The 18581-nt window shown below is 39.9% G+C and overlaps 1 protein-coding gene across 1 annotated transcript; it reads left to right on the forward strand.

Moving 5' to 3' along the window:
* The first annotated feature begins 3893 nt into the window (after positions 1 to 3893).
* Positions 3894 to 4427, forward strand: LOC148032325 (aspartyl protease family protein 2-like). The gene has a single exon (XM_087683919.1). The coding sequence runs from the start codon at positions 3894 to 3896 to the stop codon at positions 4425 to 4427; it is 534 nt and encodes a 177-aa protein (XP_087540045.1).
* Positions 4428 to 18581: the final 14154 nt, after the last annotated feature.

Consider the following 18581-nt stretch of genomic DNA (forward strand, 5'->3'; position numbering starts at 1 on the left):
AAGATATTGAAAGTGAAGCAAACCTTGCATCTTTGAAGAATAGGGTTCCCTTTGCATTTTTAAGGCTTCATTACCTTGCATATGAGCTCTAATATTTCACAACACCTTGGATGACCTCTCTCTCTCTCTCTCTCTCTCTCTCTCTCTCTCTCTCTCTCTCTCTCTTTACATCTTTCTTATTTCTATCACTATTAAATGAGCACATATATTGGTTGTTTTTCACCTTCATGGACATGTTTAAAGGTTTGATTTGCCTTCTCAAACAGCTTATTAATAGTTATGAGTACATATATTGTTCGTTTTTCATATTCATTGACATGTCTAAAGGTGTGATTTGTCTTCTCCGATAGCTTATTAATAGTTATGAGTTAAAAAGAAAATTTAAACATGTTTTGAAAGATGCCTTTTTTTAGCAATTATAGCGTTTGTATCTGTGCTTTTATTCTATTGTAGAGAATATTCAAGATGGTCCTAGTATTTTCCTAAGGGGAATGTACTACTAGATAAGTAATGAAAGATAATATTTGATAGGCTTAAGTAGCTATTCCATCAAGAACTAAAGGTGGCTGCTTCTCACATGTAATAAGTCATAGCTACCACCCACTAATTGTGGAGCTCATCTACCACTCTGTTGTGCTTGTATTTGTTCTACTCCTATTAATACAACTCAATACAATAATTATTCTCTTGAATACATTATTGTGTTCTTCATGCAACATTTTTTATATTGCATATACACTTGTGCTCTTCTCTTTCTCGCTATCAATCTTATATTTCTTTCATGGTGAGAGGGAGAGTCAGTACAACTAATTGTGCATAGAAGAATTTCTCAATGAGAACCCATATCTCTCCACAATATAAGTGATCTTTATTAAGACATAGTGAGCTATCAGAACAACCTCTTGACATTCAAGGTTACTAGATTTGCAAGACGTAGTTGTGTGCTACAATTGGTAATGTTGCATCAAAGGTTGAATCTTGGCAAATGGGAGAATCCCATTATGTTATAAAGCATCCAGCTCCACTATTTCTAGATAAAGTTTTCCTTTGCCAAAAAACTTAAAAATGGAAAAGAGAGGAGATTCATAAACATGTCCTTAGAGGCTCTTGAAAGTTTTTTTGTTAGAGGGAGCTCTTGATGAGTAGCAACAGGAGTTCCTATATGTAACATGAGGTTATTGCCCATCTTTCGGTATCCTAGAATGCCCTCAAGTACCAAGGTTTCAATAGCTACATCCACCTAATTATTATTATGGCCTTGAAGCAATGTTTGGTGGAGGGAGGTGAAATACATAATCAAGGGCCGAGAAAGTGATATTGAAGCTCACATCGTGTGAAGATTCTTTGGTGCCCTTAAATAGCAAGGTCTATAGAACTAGTGTTGTGGATTACAAAGCTACGTACATGCATTCAAGTCCAAAGACACCCATAGGAAATTGGTTTCTTTCATTCCACTAGAAAGCAAGCATAGAAACGCTTTGTACGTGAGTGTTTATGAGCGTATCTATCTTCTAGATACACAAACCTTGAAGATGGAATGCTTATTCTACAGTAGATTGTAGCAATCGTAGCGGCAAGAAAACACTCATGTGAAAGGCATTGTTATGTGACATGCATAGTTTTGTTTCTTTGCTTGAGAAGGGTAAGGTTGAGACTCCAAGGGTGGGTCATAGATGTGGTTTGTGGAATGTAATTTGAAAGGAAGTTGTGTGGAAAATATAGCTCTAGTATTTGGAAGACATTGTTGTCTCATATTACAACTTGGAAGCAAACAATACATGAAAGTAGGATAACACCTTGTGGTTTTCTCCATCCTCGAAAGCATTGACTTTAAGATCAAAGTGAAAAGTCTTTCCTACATACTAGCCAACTAAGCTCTTCACCTTGCAGCTTTATCTAGGACGCTGGTGTTGGTCTAGTTTTGATTAACGAGAGAAAACATGTTTCTTGGCCTCTTCTATAATTGCCTCTCTAAAGAGCTTTGGTTTTGGGAAATGGGATATAAACATGGTAAAGAAACAAAAAGGGATTTTGAAAAGTTAGAGGGAGCTCGTGACTCGAGTTCCTATATGTAACATGAGCTTATTACCTATCTTTTGGCATCTAGGAATGCCCTCAAGTAGCGAGGTTTAGAGAGCTACGTCCACGTAATTATTGTTATGTCCTTCAATCAATGCAGTGTAGGGACGCGAATTACATAATGAACGGCTGAGAAAGTGAGATATTGAAACTTACCCCGTATGAAGGTCCGTATGAAGCTTTAAATTTGTTGCCCAATGTTGGGCTTCAATCAAATTTTACTGACACCTTTGGCCTTTTTTATTGGCATCAAATTGACACTTTCACAGTAATTTTGGGCATCAAAACTTCCAACATGTGTTACTCATTGATTAATGATTGCTAGTAATTGTCAAAAAGTGGAGTCGACATATGAATTTAGGGGTTGACTGTTTTGGAGGAGCCTACCACAATCGCTATGAGGGTACAAAGATAATAGTAGGCCATAACCTGCATGTAATAGAGGGAAATGTAGGAGCTTTAACTCAAAGAGCTTCTGAAGGTTGAATGTGTGATGCTAAAGGCAACTAAATACTTTGCCACTACACTTGTCCAAACCTATGTAGCCTATCAACATTCAGCCTTTGATTACTCAACCCTCGATGCTTGCACCTTCATAAGTTATGAGTGTAAGTTCAAACACATCAGTTAGAGCATGCACAAATAAGTTGGGTCAAGCTAATGAGGACAAATCAAGCAAAAGGGGTAGAGTCACAATGTAAATGTGATTTATAGTAGATATTCACAAGTCACACGAGTATAGGTTTCTCCTTAAAACATGCAGCTCCATATCTTAATATGGAGTAGACAAATGACTTAAGAAACACAGTAACTTGTAGCTTCAAAAGGAAGGAAACATGCTTTATATTGATGTGAATATCTACTACATCATCCCATGAGTAGTAGGCACACTACAAGCATCATGAACTCATATACCTCTTCTTCTTCTAGCTCCTCATCCACCACACTTGCAAAAATTGCATACCCCCATCACTACACCCTCTCACCATGACCTTCCTCATTTCCATCTATCCATGCTCATCCCTACAACACAAACAACATTGGTTTTTTACACTTATCGTATGCAAGTGACAAACAACGTTCAAACTTCCTTTGTGTCAAAGTAAACTGAACAAGGGACCTTAGTTAATTATCAAGCTTCATTTTTGTATATTAAACATACATGTTCAAGAATAAACCTGAATCAACGCTCGTTGTCGAGCTTGTTGGATCTTGATTGAGGATATAGTTGTTCATTGACTAGTGACACCAAATCTTGCAAGTTAAAGAAGTGCACGCAAGTGTTGAAAATGCATTGAGCACGATTTGAGTTTGGATTGTTCAAAATTTTGTATGGTGGGAAAAAATAAATTACGAATTGATAGGGAAAATAAGTGAGCAATCAAGTGGATCGCAGTTCAAGGGACGAGGCCAGTGTTCAGTCCCTCCTGGGTATTCTTGTAGGCGGTGCTGCCACCGCAGCGCGCCAGCAGCTAGCTGAGGTGGTACCTGCCTTGAAACTCTCGGGAAGTGGGCATTATTTCGTCAGGCTTGCGTTGGGCGGGGGCTACCATAATTACATGTCCCTCGACACGGGCAGTGAGCTGTCGTGGATCCAGTGCAAGCCCTGCGGCGGCAAGTCGTGCATCCCGCAGGTGGACCCTTCCCTCTTCGACCCCTCCGCCTCTGCCACCCTGCGCAACGTCTCCTGCAAGTCGCCTGTGTGCCATCGCCGACTCAAAACAGGGCTCGTTGGCTCATGCTATGCGGGCACTTCCAACTGCGCCTACAAGGTGGACTATGCAGACGGCTCTTCCACCGCAGGAAGCTTGGTCATGGAGGCCATCACTGGCTTGAACAACAACAGCAAGCAGGCCGTTGAAGTGCTGCTGGGCTGCGGCCACGACAACACGGGCATCTTTGGAGGTGCGGCGGGAATCGTAGGTCTTGCACGCGGCCCACTCGCCCTTGCGTCGCAGCTCAGCGCGGATCGCAATCATAGACCCACCTTCTCCTACTGCCTCCCTCCCAGACGGCTACCCTCAACTCTTATAGGCCCATCAGTTGCAAGGGCCGCGGCTACAGGTAACCTCGTACTTGGATCAGCAGCAATTACCCCAGCAGCTCTACTTGGTCTCCTCTATACACCACTTCTCCTTCACCCCGATCCCGCTCTCCGGACCTTCTACTACGTCTCTCTCATCGGCATCACCGTTGGCTCCTCCCTCCTCCCCATCGCCCCCTCTGCCTTCCAAATCGACAGCCGCACCGGCGGTGGCGGTGGCGGTGTCATCCTCGACTCCGAAGTCGCCATCTCCCGCCTTCCCCTGCTGCTTATGCGGCTCTTCACACCGCCTTTGTCCGTGTAGCCGCGCCCCACCTCGGCCACGCGTCGCCTGTTGACACTGGATCCTTCCTCGACACCTGCTTCGACACCACCCACATCCAGCTACGTGCTTAACCTCCGCACGATCAGCCTCTCCCTATTCCACGCGTCGTGCTTCACTTTGCAGGTGGCCTCGACCTCGAGCTACCTCCCTCCAATGTCCTCGTCTGGTTGGACGACTGGGCGAGCACCGCGGACGGAAACCCCCCCTCCACGAGGAAGCTATGTCCTTCTCCATCACCGGCAACGTCCAACAGCAAGGCTTCCGCATTCTCTACGATGCAGCCGGTGCTACGCTTGGTGTCGCACCGCACCAATGCACCTAGACTCCCTAATTCATTGCACACCTTACTGGCTTCTCAGAGTCTCTGCCAAAATGTCGGTGGAGCCTTGTCCTCCTTCATGTAAACAGAATATTATTTCCAAAGAAAGAAAAGTTCTGACTTTCTTTCTAAAATCGAATACCTGGCTTGATAGATGGATATGAGTTCTCATTCCTGCTGATCAGGTGGAATGGAATGGACGATGTGTCGCCGGTCGGGTCTATGTAGATTAATGCTGGTGAAATCTTGTTCTCTCGCTTGGATCTCGCTCCTACGCTGCACCACTAGAGCTATATATATCACAAGGGACTTTTAGTCAATCCCTATATAGGAAATCTTGTAAAATGTAGGAATATTTCCTATGTGCGTATGCATGTATTCCCTATATACAACTAGGGAATGACATTCCCCACATCTAATAGTAGGGAATTAAAGGTCAATATAGACTATTTCTTACGTTATGTCAAAATTCCCTATATAAGTGTATACAAGAACATGTTTGGATTAAAAACCTTATAGGTTTTCATGCATGCCTCGCATGAATTGGTCTATAGCTCATGGTTAATTTAAGAGCAATAGTAAAATACTCACCCTTGCAAGCTTGGACATGCCAATGTAAATATAATCTTGGTCTAGCACCCTATGAGCCTTTGGTGAGAAACAATCAAGCTTTTGAATTGTTGTAGTGTTTGGACTAATGACCTAGATGGTTAAAATGATTTGATTTTTTTGAGATATCCTATTGCTCTTATTAGAAGAAAATGTTGGTATTTGTATCGCTTCTTTAAACGAGCAAGATAGTGCTTCCCTTTGATTGCCATAGTGATAATAAGTGTCCAATGAGCCATAATCTTCCTTTTGCATTTCTTAAAATGGCAGGATACATACGTTGTATACTCTAGATAACTCAACAACCTTGGGATCTCCTAGTAGGGCCTCTTATGGAGGACTAACTTTTAGAGGTCCCTGAAAAGTTGGAGTTACACTCTATGACTATTATAACCATGAAAAGAAAAATACAAAATGCAACGCAACATAGCTCCATTGTGATGGCTTAGCTGATAGTCACGATGATAGAATAATTCTCCAAATGAATGTAAGGCTAGAGTTATAAGTGTGGGTTGGGGCCTTAGCCATAGACAAGAACTCCACTTTTTCTTCTTTATCACAACTCAGTCTACAGGGACGATTTTAGCAAACATCCATTTTTTAGCGATGTCCATGTAATTCGTAAGGGATCTAAGCATAAAATTAAGACAAAAAATTTTGCCATTTGGATTGATGCTCTAGAATGACTAAGGGCCATTTTATATTCATTTGGGGACACATGTGTGCAACAAAGCTATTAATTGAGGTAGCAATTATCAAATGAGGGATAGAACTATCTTAGTGTTGTTGAATTTGATAAGGAAGAGGTGTTTGGATAGCTTTTTGTGGTACACAAAAAAGGAGTGGCTAGCCATTGGCAGCACCGATCAAATGCATGAAAGTATCTAGACAAATTTGAAAGAAAATGTGCCCAAATCATGTTTGATCTACCTTTTATTGCTTTTGGTTTATGTATTCTAAGGTGTTTGTTTGTATGGATGTTCATAAAACCTTCCTAAGGTAGCAACTTTTCTCAAGCTAATGAGGTCACAAGTTAGCTTTCCCTCTTTACATCCATAACCTAGTACATCCAACCAAGAGAGCACCATTCCAAGTCTATTCATAACCTAGTATGTATAACCAAGATCATAGAGAGAACCATTCCAAGTCTACTCACAAATCACACTTGTTGTCTTGTAGGGGCTAAAATCTTATCCAACTTACAATTATAAAATGTATATAATTTGAATATAGTGATGAGAATACATCTCACACGATGTAATTATCAAATATGCCACAAAGAGAATTGAATTATACCAATCAAATTACATCATAGAGAAAAAAAATGGTTGCACACAAAATAGGAACATAGTTTGATTCTAGTTATGGCATGTGAGCTTTTGGACGACTTGTGCCTATGTGTTTTGTGAAGAGTACCTTAATCACTTCAATATTATAGTGTTAGGAGGTAAAACAAATCCCATAGAATTTCATGTACTAACGGAGACCTAAAAGGCAATCGTATTTATTGAAGGTAGATTATGTGCGCTTGGATCTACTTTAATTTTCTAGGAAGAAAGGACATGAGAAGTGGGCAATTCTATTGGTATAGTTGCCCCTCAATGTGCCACCAATGTATTCAACAGTCAATTTTTTGCATGTTTCTACTTATATGTAAATAACTAAGGTATATGTTTCTCAATTGAAGCTTCAATAGTTTGTCAACCTCTTGCCAGCTGTATGATAATTCCACTATGCATCATCAAGCCACAGGTACCTGAACAAAACAAATAGGGGGGACCTACTGCTAGAGAAGCAAAGAAGGAACAAATTAGGGTGGTCCCATGAGAACCTTGAGTAGGGGTTGCTACTATATTTCAAGGCAGGCAAATGATATTTTGGACCTACATCACTACAACAAAAAGTCTCCATAGACGCGCTTGTAGATGCAATATTTGAGCTGTGTTAAAAAATATCGGGCGCATTTATTACTGTGTCTACTGCCGCGTCTATAATTTCACGTCTAAAAGCGCACTTATAGTCAGAGTTACACGCCCATATAGACGCGCGTATTGACGCGCTACGTAAATATATAATCCTATTTATAAAAAAGTGGATATATTCATATTGTGCGTCTATACACGTTGTCGAAGAGTTTATTGTTTATCATATAAATCATGGGATTCTTATGAACATAGAAGAACTTCACTAGGAGTTAAATGAGGAATTTGCATACAAAATTCAGACATTGTTACCCAATAACCAACTTAGTTACATAAGCTCTTTTGTATTTAGCATATAATTTTCAGTTATACCATGTATATTGATGAAAAATAAGACTATGGGAACCTACAACTTGGTTAACTGGAAGTAATTGACAGTCTGCAGGATAAATCACATTGATTTAGGTGCAAAAATATGGTCAGAACTCAAGAAAATTGCCAAAAGTTGCCAAAAGTCCACTAGGTTCACAAGGGACCTGAAGTAATAAACTAAAGTGACCAACAAGTGACCTGAGTAGGTCAAAAAGTGACCTGGGCCTGAGCAGGGAGTAGACCGCATTTTTCGGCGCAAAATGCGGGCTGCACAGCCTGAGCACAACTGGAGAAAGCTGAAGCTATGGTGCATGCTTTGGAGCATGCAAACTGGAGATCAACAAGACCAGAAGCTGAAGATGTAAACACATTGAGAGCTCCACTTATCTATGCATTTGGCCTGACGAAAATGCATGTTTTAACAGTCTATAAAAGGGGAAATTTTGAGAGAAAAGTATTCAACCTACTCTTATGCACGACTGAATCTCTCATTTTGTCTACCTCATTCTTGGTCCAATGAAGCCCGACTTGTACCCAAGTACTTGAGTGACTTTGGGGCAAGCAAAGGGTGAGGATTTTGAAGGTGTATGGGATGTTATGGGCTAAAATAACCAGTCATAAACAGGGTAGCTCACTGTTCTTGTCCATTTTTATGAGCAAACAAGAGATTTATGTGGTTGTAATGGAAGGAAATGACCTCTTTTCATCAGGACATTGTTCATTAATGATTAGAGGAGCTTCTTCATGAGTTTATACACTCTTTTTGAGCTTGATTATGGGCTGGAAATTTCTATTTTAGAATAGGGCTGAAGCTAAAATTATGCTCCTTCAATGCATTTCATGTACCATTGGCCCAAATCTTGAATGTATTTGAAGTCTATTAACATAATACTTGTCCCAAAGAGTTGAAATCCGTCTATGTACTTGAAATAAAAGCCATTAGAACTTGCATTTGATATTCATATTTGGATTGAGAAGCTGAAAATATCCTTTATGTTATGATGTATGTATTCAGAGGCATTTGATGTAATCAAGATAGAGTTATTTCTTACGTTCATGTATGTTAAATACATAGAGAAAAAGCTTGAATTCTTCTTCCATATCTAAATCATTTCTAAATCCTAGATCTTATTAAACCCCAATCTATTTCTCATTCCTGAACTTTGAATCCCATACTCCTCTTCTGCACTAAGCCTCGGTGGTAGACCTTCAGCCCTTAACACGACGACAGTGGTGAACCCGACGTGAAGGTCCGCTGCGGAAGAAGAAGTCCAATGGGAGAATCATCAAGTTCGGGAGGAGATGCCTTGCAACAATTGGTTCATCTAATGAAAGAAAGTCAACAACAACAATTGCAATTTCAGCAGCAGTTGCAATTGCAACAACAACGGAGATAGACAAGAAGAAGAGCGGATTGATGTTGCTGCCATTAAAGCCTTAGAAGCAGTTGGGCAAGAGCTCTCGAGCAATTTAATGGGAAAAATGTGTCCTCTTTTATCCGCCTCTATACTGACAAGATGGTCTTCTTTGGAGTCCCTCAACATGCCTGGAGCCGTTATTTTGCCCATCTGGCTGTGCATGGTCTCCAGGACCGAATTCATGGTCTTTTCCAAAACGATGCGGGATGGACCATGTTCAAGAAGGCTCTTCAAGAATATTTTTTTCTTGAAGATTTTGGCCTTATGACAAAGAAAGTCTTCACCGAATGGGTCGAAAGGCCCAAAAAGGGTCTAACCGCCATTGCTCTTCATCGAGAATTTGAAAGCAAATTTGCCCAACTAGATCCTGACGACCAACAAGGTATGGAAAGTCAAAAGATTGAATTATTTCTAAAGGGTGCAGATTCTTCTCTTCAGGAGAAATTAACTGATCGACTTGAAGACCCTGGCTCTGAGATGGGATTGAAGACTGCTTGGAGTGATGTCACTAAAGCAGTCAATATGATTACTCGAAGAGAGCAGTTGCGCCTAAGATGGGGATCAACCCCTGCAATAACTGAATCCATGAAGGAGCCTATTCCAATTTCTCAACCTCCTGTCTCTATGGCCGAGCAACCAAGAAATTCTGATGTTCCATCTCCAAAGAAGGATGTCATGGACGAGCTAATTAAAAGCATGCGGGATCTCCATCTTAATCTAACAAAGATTAATTCTAAAGTGGAAAGGCTTGATGTAAAAGTAGAAGAAAGGGGTCGATCAACTGCCCAAAGGCCTATACGAGAAGGCTTCAAAAGACGTTGTATTTGGTGTGATAGCCTACTGCATGACAAAAGGGAGTGCAGTGCATTCCGTGAGGGTGAAGCACAAAAATTAGTCTTTTGGAAGGATGATAAAATTCATGCAACCGAAATCGGGCTTCCTCATGAACCAAACTTCGGTAACGGTGGCATGAAGAAAAGATTGGAGGATTTGACAACAAGAACAGCCTATGCAGCTGTTGATGCAGCAACCTATGGGCTACAAATTGAACCAACTAATGAAATTGTTAAAGCATGTAAAACTAATGCTAAATCTAAAGTATGGATGCAGGCCTTGGATCGCATGGAGCAAGGCAAGGCAACTAAAGATGATTTAACCACTACCAGTCAATGTATACGAGGAAGAACCGGTTGGACCGAGCTTGTGGATTCATTTTCCGCTTTGCCTGGTTAGCTGAAATTAATAATCATGAAGCCATGATAGAAGAAAAGAGAAGAAGAGATGAGGATATTGCCGGTCCCTCTTCTTCAGGGCCAACTAAACACGTAACAAGAAGTAAACCAGACCAACAGAAGGCTGCTGAAAATCCTCCATCGCCAGAGCTTGACATGGGAGATGCCCCTCAAGCAAAGAAGACAGAAGGAAAAAGAAAAAGCAAACATCCGAATTACAAGTTGCAGTCAGACATAGAGTCTGCAACAACGGATCTAAAACGGATCCTAGAAGAGAGGATTCTTGGAAGTAGAATTGAATTTACATTAGGTGAAATTCTCGGAATTGCAAAACGAGGATTTCATGATGTAATAATTGATGTAATTAAACAAAAAAGACAATATGTTGGTGAGGAAACTGAAGAATCTGTACATGCTTTTTTGCAAGCACTTCATGTGTATTTGCAGGATGAAGAGAAGCTGAAAACTCAAGGGATTCGATTGGAGGCAATCAAAGAATTGATTGCAGCCATAGAAACCAAAGATGAAGACATTCATGAAGCAGAAATTGAAGAAGCCGTTATGGTGGGAACTTCTCAATCTAAAGTGCAGCCCATGTGTAAGAAAGAAGCTCATCTTCATAATATGCAAGAAGAAAGTGATGCTCACTTTATTCCTAGTAGTCACTACTCTCGTACCCATTGGGCAAGGGCGACTACTGAAACCGTTGTTAAAATCGGTGAAAAAGAAACTCCTTGCATTGCCCTTATAGACCATGGTTTGGAGATTAATGTTATGTCAAGAAGTCTCTATGAGAATGGCGGATGGCCCATTGATGTGGACCTAGGATGGCGCATGAAGGCAGCCAATAACTCTTCTGGCGATCTTTATGCAGCATGTCCTTATGTACAAGTTACTATTGGTAATGTAAAAGATGAATTTCATTTCTTTGTTCAAGATTCCTGCAGGTATCCTATCATTCTTGGACAACCATTTATTTCCGAGTCTCGTTTAGAGACAAAGGCTCTTGATGATGGTTCATCATATGCTCGGATAAGAAGTAAGGATAATGACAAAGCTGTCCAATTCCTGACCGTCTATGTTAATCACCACCGGAATAGGGATCGATTGAGAGATCATCCTGTTCCTTCTAATGCGTGAGAATTTAAGGGTTTTCGGGTAGTGCTGCTATAAGTGGAGGCTATGGCAGTGCATCATGTCATAAAAAATTACCTCCACCTATAAAGGAGGCAAGGCCAAAAGTTGATTTGCAGGTCTTTACAGCCAATACTATGGCCTGTTATAAACAATTTTCAGCCATGAATAGGGCTGAAAGAAAGTATTTGTGCCATATGGAACAAAAGTTGAAGCAAATTGATGTTTTACCTAAAGATGAAGAAATTTTAGGGCTATTTTATGGGCTGAATTATAATGATACAATGGCTGAAATTTATACAGCCATTCATGCAGAAAATCAAGCTGAAAATCACTCCATACAAGTATGTACATTGGATATGTATAATATAATTCAAGAATTTGCAGATTATGAAGCTTTTGGATAGCCAAACAAGGATGAAGTAAGACTAGAAACAAAGTATAAAACAATTGATAAAAAGGTCAAGCCGGTAGCTACTCCTTTACCACCTGAAAGCGAAGGACTAGCAGAAAGGGTATCCAAACAACCAAGCCTTCATGATCCTAAAGATATTGGTCACCAATTTACAACAGAAAGTCTACAAAAACTGAAAATTGGTGAAGACTCTTTCCTCTTGCTGGGTGAAAAGCAAATCTTCATGCAGATGTTAAAGAATCATGGCAAAGCTTTTTCATTTCAGCCACATGAAATTGGCTGTGTGGATCCAAGCATTGTGGCACCAATGGTGATTTTTACGGTCCCACACGTTCCTTGGAATCTTAAACCAATTCCGGTACCAAGGGCTCATTTGCCTAAGTTATTGGAACTTCTAAATGAAAAGATAAAAATGCAAATATTGGAGCCATCTTCAGCTCCATATTCCAACCGATGGTTTATCGTGCCTAAGAAGAATGGATCTTTGCGATTCGTTCAAGATTTACAGCTTGTCAATAAAGTCACTATTAGAAATGTTGGATCAAGGCCAATTGTTGATGAGTTTGCTGAAGCTTTTGCAGGAAGAGCAATCTATTCCATGGGAGATTTATATTCAGGCTATGACCAATTTCAGCTTGCTTTGGAAAGCTGAGACATTACCACAATGAAGACGCCTCTTGGCTTAGTCCGCATGTGTACTCTACCTCAAGGGGCTACGAATTCAGTAGCTCACATGATGAATGCCATGCATAAAGTATTGAGGGATTATATTCCTCAATTAACTCTTCCTTTTCTTGATGATGTTCCAATCAAAGGATGTGAAGTTTATGAGAAAAATGAAGAACTCAATGAACTTGGATGTCATAAGTTTGTTTCCGATCATATTAATGATTGTGCTCAAATCTTGTCTAAATTAGAAGAAATCCATCTTACTCTTTCAGGAGCTAAATCTGTTTTTGGAGTCGAAAAAGTTCTTGTGGTCGGGCCTATGTGTGGTCCATATGGTCGAAAGCCTTCTCCATCCAAAATAGATGCTATTAACAAAATGCAGGAAATATGTACAAATGTTTCAAAAGTGAGAAGATTTCTTGGTGCATGTGTCTTCTACCTTATTTGGATACCACATTTTGCTCATGTTGCTGAAAGACTTTATCAACTGCTAAGAAAAGATCAAAGGTTTATATGGGAAAAAGAACATACTCAAGCAATTCGAAAACTAAAGAAATTGTTGATTTCAGCCCCCACCTTAAAGAGGGCTAATTACTCTAATGGACAGCCCATTATACTCATAGTGGACACAAGTCCTAATGGAATAGGATGGGCAGTTGGTCAAGATGACCTTGAAGGAAATAGATATGCAATCCGCTTTGGAGCGGGGAGTAGTAACTGCATTGAAATGTGACAGGGAGTACTTCATAGGTGCACACGTAATAGTTGAAACAGATTGCCTTCCACTCTTGGGCATGATTGCCAACTGTTCCACTCCCGACATAGCCATGCTAAGATGGATAGCCTATATTAAATCCTTAAATCCCGATTTGAAACATATTGTAGGAAGAGATAATCCAGTTTGCTACATGCTTTCGCGTGCCAGATATAAGGATAAAGAAGAAATGATGGATGAAGAAGAATCAGAGTCTATAAATGATGATGTAAATGCAGGTACAAATCTGAAAACAGCAAGTACAGCTGAATCTAATGTTGATTCAGCAGTAAAAAATGCAAATACAATAATAATTACAGCAAGTACAATAGTTCAGCTGCTAAAACAAATTTTATATCAGCAAGGAAGGATGAAACAACCAAAGAAGGACAGTGGACAGCTAGTAAACAGCATGCTCAATGTTTTGTTATGGTTTGTCCATACTTTAAAGAGGAGTATTATGTAGATGATTGTCTAAAAATTGGCCAATTTTTTAGCACATGAAAAAGAAGGAAGCTTGGACTAATGAAGAGTTTAAGAGAATTAAGAGAAAATCTTATGGCTTTTTTCTTAAAGATTGTTACCTTTGGAGGCATGCGAAAAAGAAAGCAAGGGCGCCTGTTCGTGTCTTAGGAGACAAAAAGACTCAAAGACAAGTTATGCAAGAATTTCATGAAAGCCTACTAGCTAGTCATAGAGGCATATGGGGCACTTTTGCCAAAATAAAAGAGAAATTTTGGTGGCAAAACATGTATAAAGGCATTGAGCATTTTGTTGAGTCTTGTCATGTTTGTCAAATGTACTCTATGGTAAAGCATAGAGATGGGCTTCAGCCTACCTATCCTTTATCCATTCACTATAGATGGGTTATTGATTTAGTAACCATGCCTACAGGAATTTGGAACTTGAGTTTAAATCCTCATCATTGTCATCATTTGATCTAGCACACTTTTGCATAAACAACCACCATCAGACTCAACTACGGTGTGTATGATTCATAGCATGGGAGACCGACCTATTCACAAAAGATAATGATGAAAAAGAAGAAGAAACAAATGAAGCAATCATCTTCTTCATTTGAACCCACAAGTGGAAGTTTTCTTTGTGTTGAGGACTTTTTGTGCAAGTTGTCACCATGAGAAACAAAAAACCACCCCTTGTCATCATTGCTTGTCAGTGATAAGTTTGTACACCAAGGTACAATTAAGTTAATATTTGAGTAATAAGGTTGCATAAGCCTTTTCATTGTAAACCCATTAACTGTAGGCTTCAATGAATTACCCTGCAAATCTTTTAATAAAAATGTGCCTTGACCAAGATCCTTGAAGATTACAAATGGGCTTGCATACCAAAGATTTAGTTTTTCAGAAAAAATTCCAAGTCGAGAATTATAAACAACAATCCAATCTCCTTCATGAAAATTTTTCTTTTTAATATGTCTATTTACCCAAGTCTATCTTTGTGCTATGTAATTCCTGAAATGTAGGTAACTACCACCTTGTCCTCCTCTAACTTCAAGAGTTGTTCCAATCTATACTCCATTAACTTCTCAGGATCTAACTTATATGTAACAGCAACTCTCAAGCTTGGTGCCACGAGTTCCATAGGCACCAAAGCCTCTAATCCATACACTTTTCTGAAGGGTGTAAGCCCTATGGTAACCTTATATGATGTCCTAAAAGCCAACAATGCTTAATCAAGGTTAGCATCCAAATCTTTCACTACAAGGATATAGAGGTATAGCGACGGCAGTTTCCAACACGAAATAGTGGCGTTACTATTTGTGTCGCTATTAGCGACAGTATTCAGACGAAAAAAAAGCGGGCCGAAACCCGAGCGTGTTATTTTGCGTGCATACACAAAAGAGAGAGCGAAAGGGAGAGCGAACATCTTATATTTGAGAGGGAGAGGGAGAGAAAGAGAGAAAGAGGGAGAAAGAAAGCTTCTCACCACCATTCGTGAAGAAGAGGAGGAAGTGTACGGAGAGCAAAGAGGAGCCGTCATCACAAAGAGGAGCCACCAAACCCTTCTTCGAGCCTTTATGGTGAGTACATTGTTCCTTCTTGCTTTGTTTTTGTGTTTTCTCTTTCTCTTTAACTTGTTTTTTTTAAATTCATGTGTATTGAGAGAGGGAGAGGAAATGAGAGAGAAAGAGAGGGAGAGGGAGAGGGAGGAAGAGGAAATGAGAGAGGGAGAGAAAATGAGAGAGGAAGAGGGAGAGAAAGGGAGAGGAAATGAGAGAGGAAGGGAGGGGAAGAGGGAGAGGGAGGGAGAGGAAGAGAAGGAAACATTAAACATAATAGGGAAAGAGAGAAAGAGAGGGAGAGAGAGAGAGGGAGAGGGAGAGAGAGGAAATGAGAGGGAGGGAGAGGAAAGAGAGGGAAACATTAAACATAATAGGGAAAGAGGGAAAGAGAGAAAGAGAGAGAGAGGGAGAGGGAAAAAGAGGAAATGAGAGAGGAAGAAAAAGAGAGAAGAAATATTAAACATAATAGGGAAAGGGAGAAAGAGAGGGAGAGGGAGAGGGAGAGGGAGAGGGAATGAGAGAGGGAGAGGAAGAGAGAAAAAACATTAAACATAATAGGGAAAAAGAGAAAGAGAGGGAGAGGAAATGAGAGAGGGAGATGAAGAGAGAAAATGAAAGAAGAAACGAGAGAAAGAGGGAAAAAACATTAAACATTATAGGGAAAGAGAGAAAGAGAGGGTGAGGGTGAGGGAGGGAGAGGAAGAGAGAAAAGGAAAGAAATAACAAGAGAGAGAGGGAGAAAATATTAATCCTAATAGGGAAAGAGAGGGAGAGGGAGAGGGAGAGGGAGAGAGAGAGAGGAGGGAGAGGTTTTGTGTTCTTGTTTGTTGTAGTAGTAGTAGTAGTAGTTTTTTTTCTTTTATTTTCTTGTTTATTGTTATTTAGTTTTCTTGTTTTTTGTTGTTGTAGTAGTAGTAGTAGTAGTTGTTGTTTTTTTTTTCTTCTTCTTCTTCTTCTTCTTTTCTTGTTTATTATAGTGGTAGCGGTAGTCATAGTCGTGGTCGTGGTTATTGTAGTAGTGGTAGTTGTTGTTGTTCTTGTTTTTTCTTCTTTTCTTGTTTATTATAGTGGTAGTGGTAGTGGTAGTGGTAGTCGTGGTCGTGTCGTAGTCGTAGTCGTCATCATCATCATCGTTCTCATCGTCATCGTCATCATAGTTGTCGTCGTGGTGGTCATAGTCATAGTTGTAGTCGTGGTCATGGTCGTCATCATAGTCGTAGTCATGGTCGTGATCGTAGTTGTAGTCGTGGTTGTGGTCGTGGTCATAGTCCTAGTGCTAGTCGTAGTCGTGGTCATAGTCGTAGTCGTCGTAGTAGTAGTGGTTTTCTTGTTTGTTGTTGTTGTTGTTGTAGCAATGGTTTTTTTTGTTTTCTTGTTTATTGTTGTAGTAGTCCAAATATAATGTCCAAATAGAAATAACATATCTGTGCGCATAGGCGCATACAAAATAATAATAAATAATAATAATAAATAATAATAAATAACATATCTGTCCAAGTATTTTCAGCAAAAGAAGACAGAAATATTGCAGATTTTTTGAAAATTGACAAAGAAATATCCAAAAGTACATAGCCTTGTAACCCCGAATTTGAGCTACACTCATCCCGCTAACCTGATTTTGAGTGAGAACGGTTTATTGAGTTTTATAGGATGACTACCCCACATATGGATGATCCTATGGCTGAAGACGACTTACCTGAGCCTACCATGGAACAAAAGCTGGATCTAATCATGCTACAATTGAAAGAAGAGCGAAGGGCTAGGCAAGCATTGCAAGCGCAATTGACAAAACTACAAAGAGCGTCTACCAACAAAGAAGAACCTCAAGCTAAAGATTTGATTCGACGTACCATCGACGCCACTCTTGAAGCACAAACCATTCGCAAGGAATCCAAGATAAGTTAACGAAGTTTCAAATTTCGCACTTTCAATGGCATACGAGAAGGAAAGACTGTTTTATCATTCATTAGCCAGTTTGATGACTATTTCCATGAGGAAACTTATCCAGAAAAAGATAAAATCAAGTGTGTTACTAATCATCTGATAGACAGAGCATCACTATGGTGGACTGTAGTACGCAAGAGCATAGAATGTCCTGCTACTTGGAAAGATTTCAAGAAGAAGTTCATGCAGAATTTTCTTCCACCGCAATTTCATGAGAAGGCTATCAAGCAATGGGATTTACTTCAACAACGAGATCGTGAGCCTATTCCACAGTATATAGAGCGTTTTTGGAATGCACTCCTACAGCTATGAATGCTTGAAGACGTACCAGAGACGACACATAAGCGGAAGTATATGTCTGGACTTCTTGGACATTACTACGCTGAAGTGAACATGTTCAAGCCTGTTACCCTTGAAGACGCCATCTCACTAGCTCAGGACACTGAAGATAAGTTACGCGGAAGAGACAGACGACCACAGCAATTCCAAGCCAACGGTAATTATGGATCTAAACAATTCAATTCCAATTTTAGAAGGTTTAATCCAGGTCGTTTCTCATCACCATCTTTCCGCAAGAATTGACCTAAACCACCTGCATTACCCTCCAATGTCAATCCAAATCCTAAGCCTATTCCATAAGCAAATCCAAATGTACCCAGACTTCCAGCCATTGCAAATAATGTAACCAAAGCCAAGCCAATAGTATGCTATAAGTGTCACCAGCCAGGGCATCTCGCAACAAATTGTCATTCAAAGAAGCCACAAGCACATATCAACTATCTTGGAGCCATGGACGAAGACGAGCATGAGGATATGCCTGATTTCACTGAAGATGAGGATGATACTACTACTACTTCCGACACTTTACCAGGTATGCCTACTCCACATTCATTGTTGACTATGAAATGTATGGTGCATGGAAAGGAAAGAACTATTTTGCATGATGATGGTAGTACTCATGACTTTATTTCAGCAAAATTGGTAAAGGAATTGAAATTACATACAGTACCTATGCATTATTGCATAAAAGCTGCATTTTTAGGCACTAGGTACAATGGCACACAAGAAGTACAAGATTTAGAGATTCAAATTGGTTCATATATTGAAAGAAGAAATTTCTTAGTTGTTCCATTACAGTCAAGAGACATTATTTTAGGAATGCCTTGGAGACACCAGCATAATCCAAATATAGATTATTCCACACACACAATGAATATTAATTTTCAAGGAAAATCTATTACATTATATGGTATGCATGCATCTAATATTTTTCCACTGCTTTCGCATACTCAAGCAAAACGTGCATTACGCAAGAGTAC

This window comes from Lygodium microphyllum, chromosome 8, assembly GCF_053477565.2.
Source record: "Lygodium microphyllum isolate KBCC chromosome 8, Lygodium_microphyllum_v1.1.10, whole genome shotgun sequence".
In the NCBI taxonomy this organism is placed as follows: domain Eukaryota; kingdom Viridiplantae; phylum Streptophyta; class Polypodiopsida; order Schizaeales; family Lygodiaceae; genus Lygodium; species Lygodium microphyllum.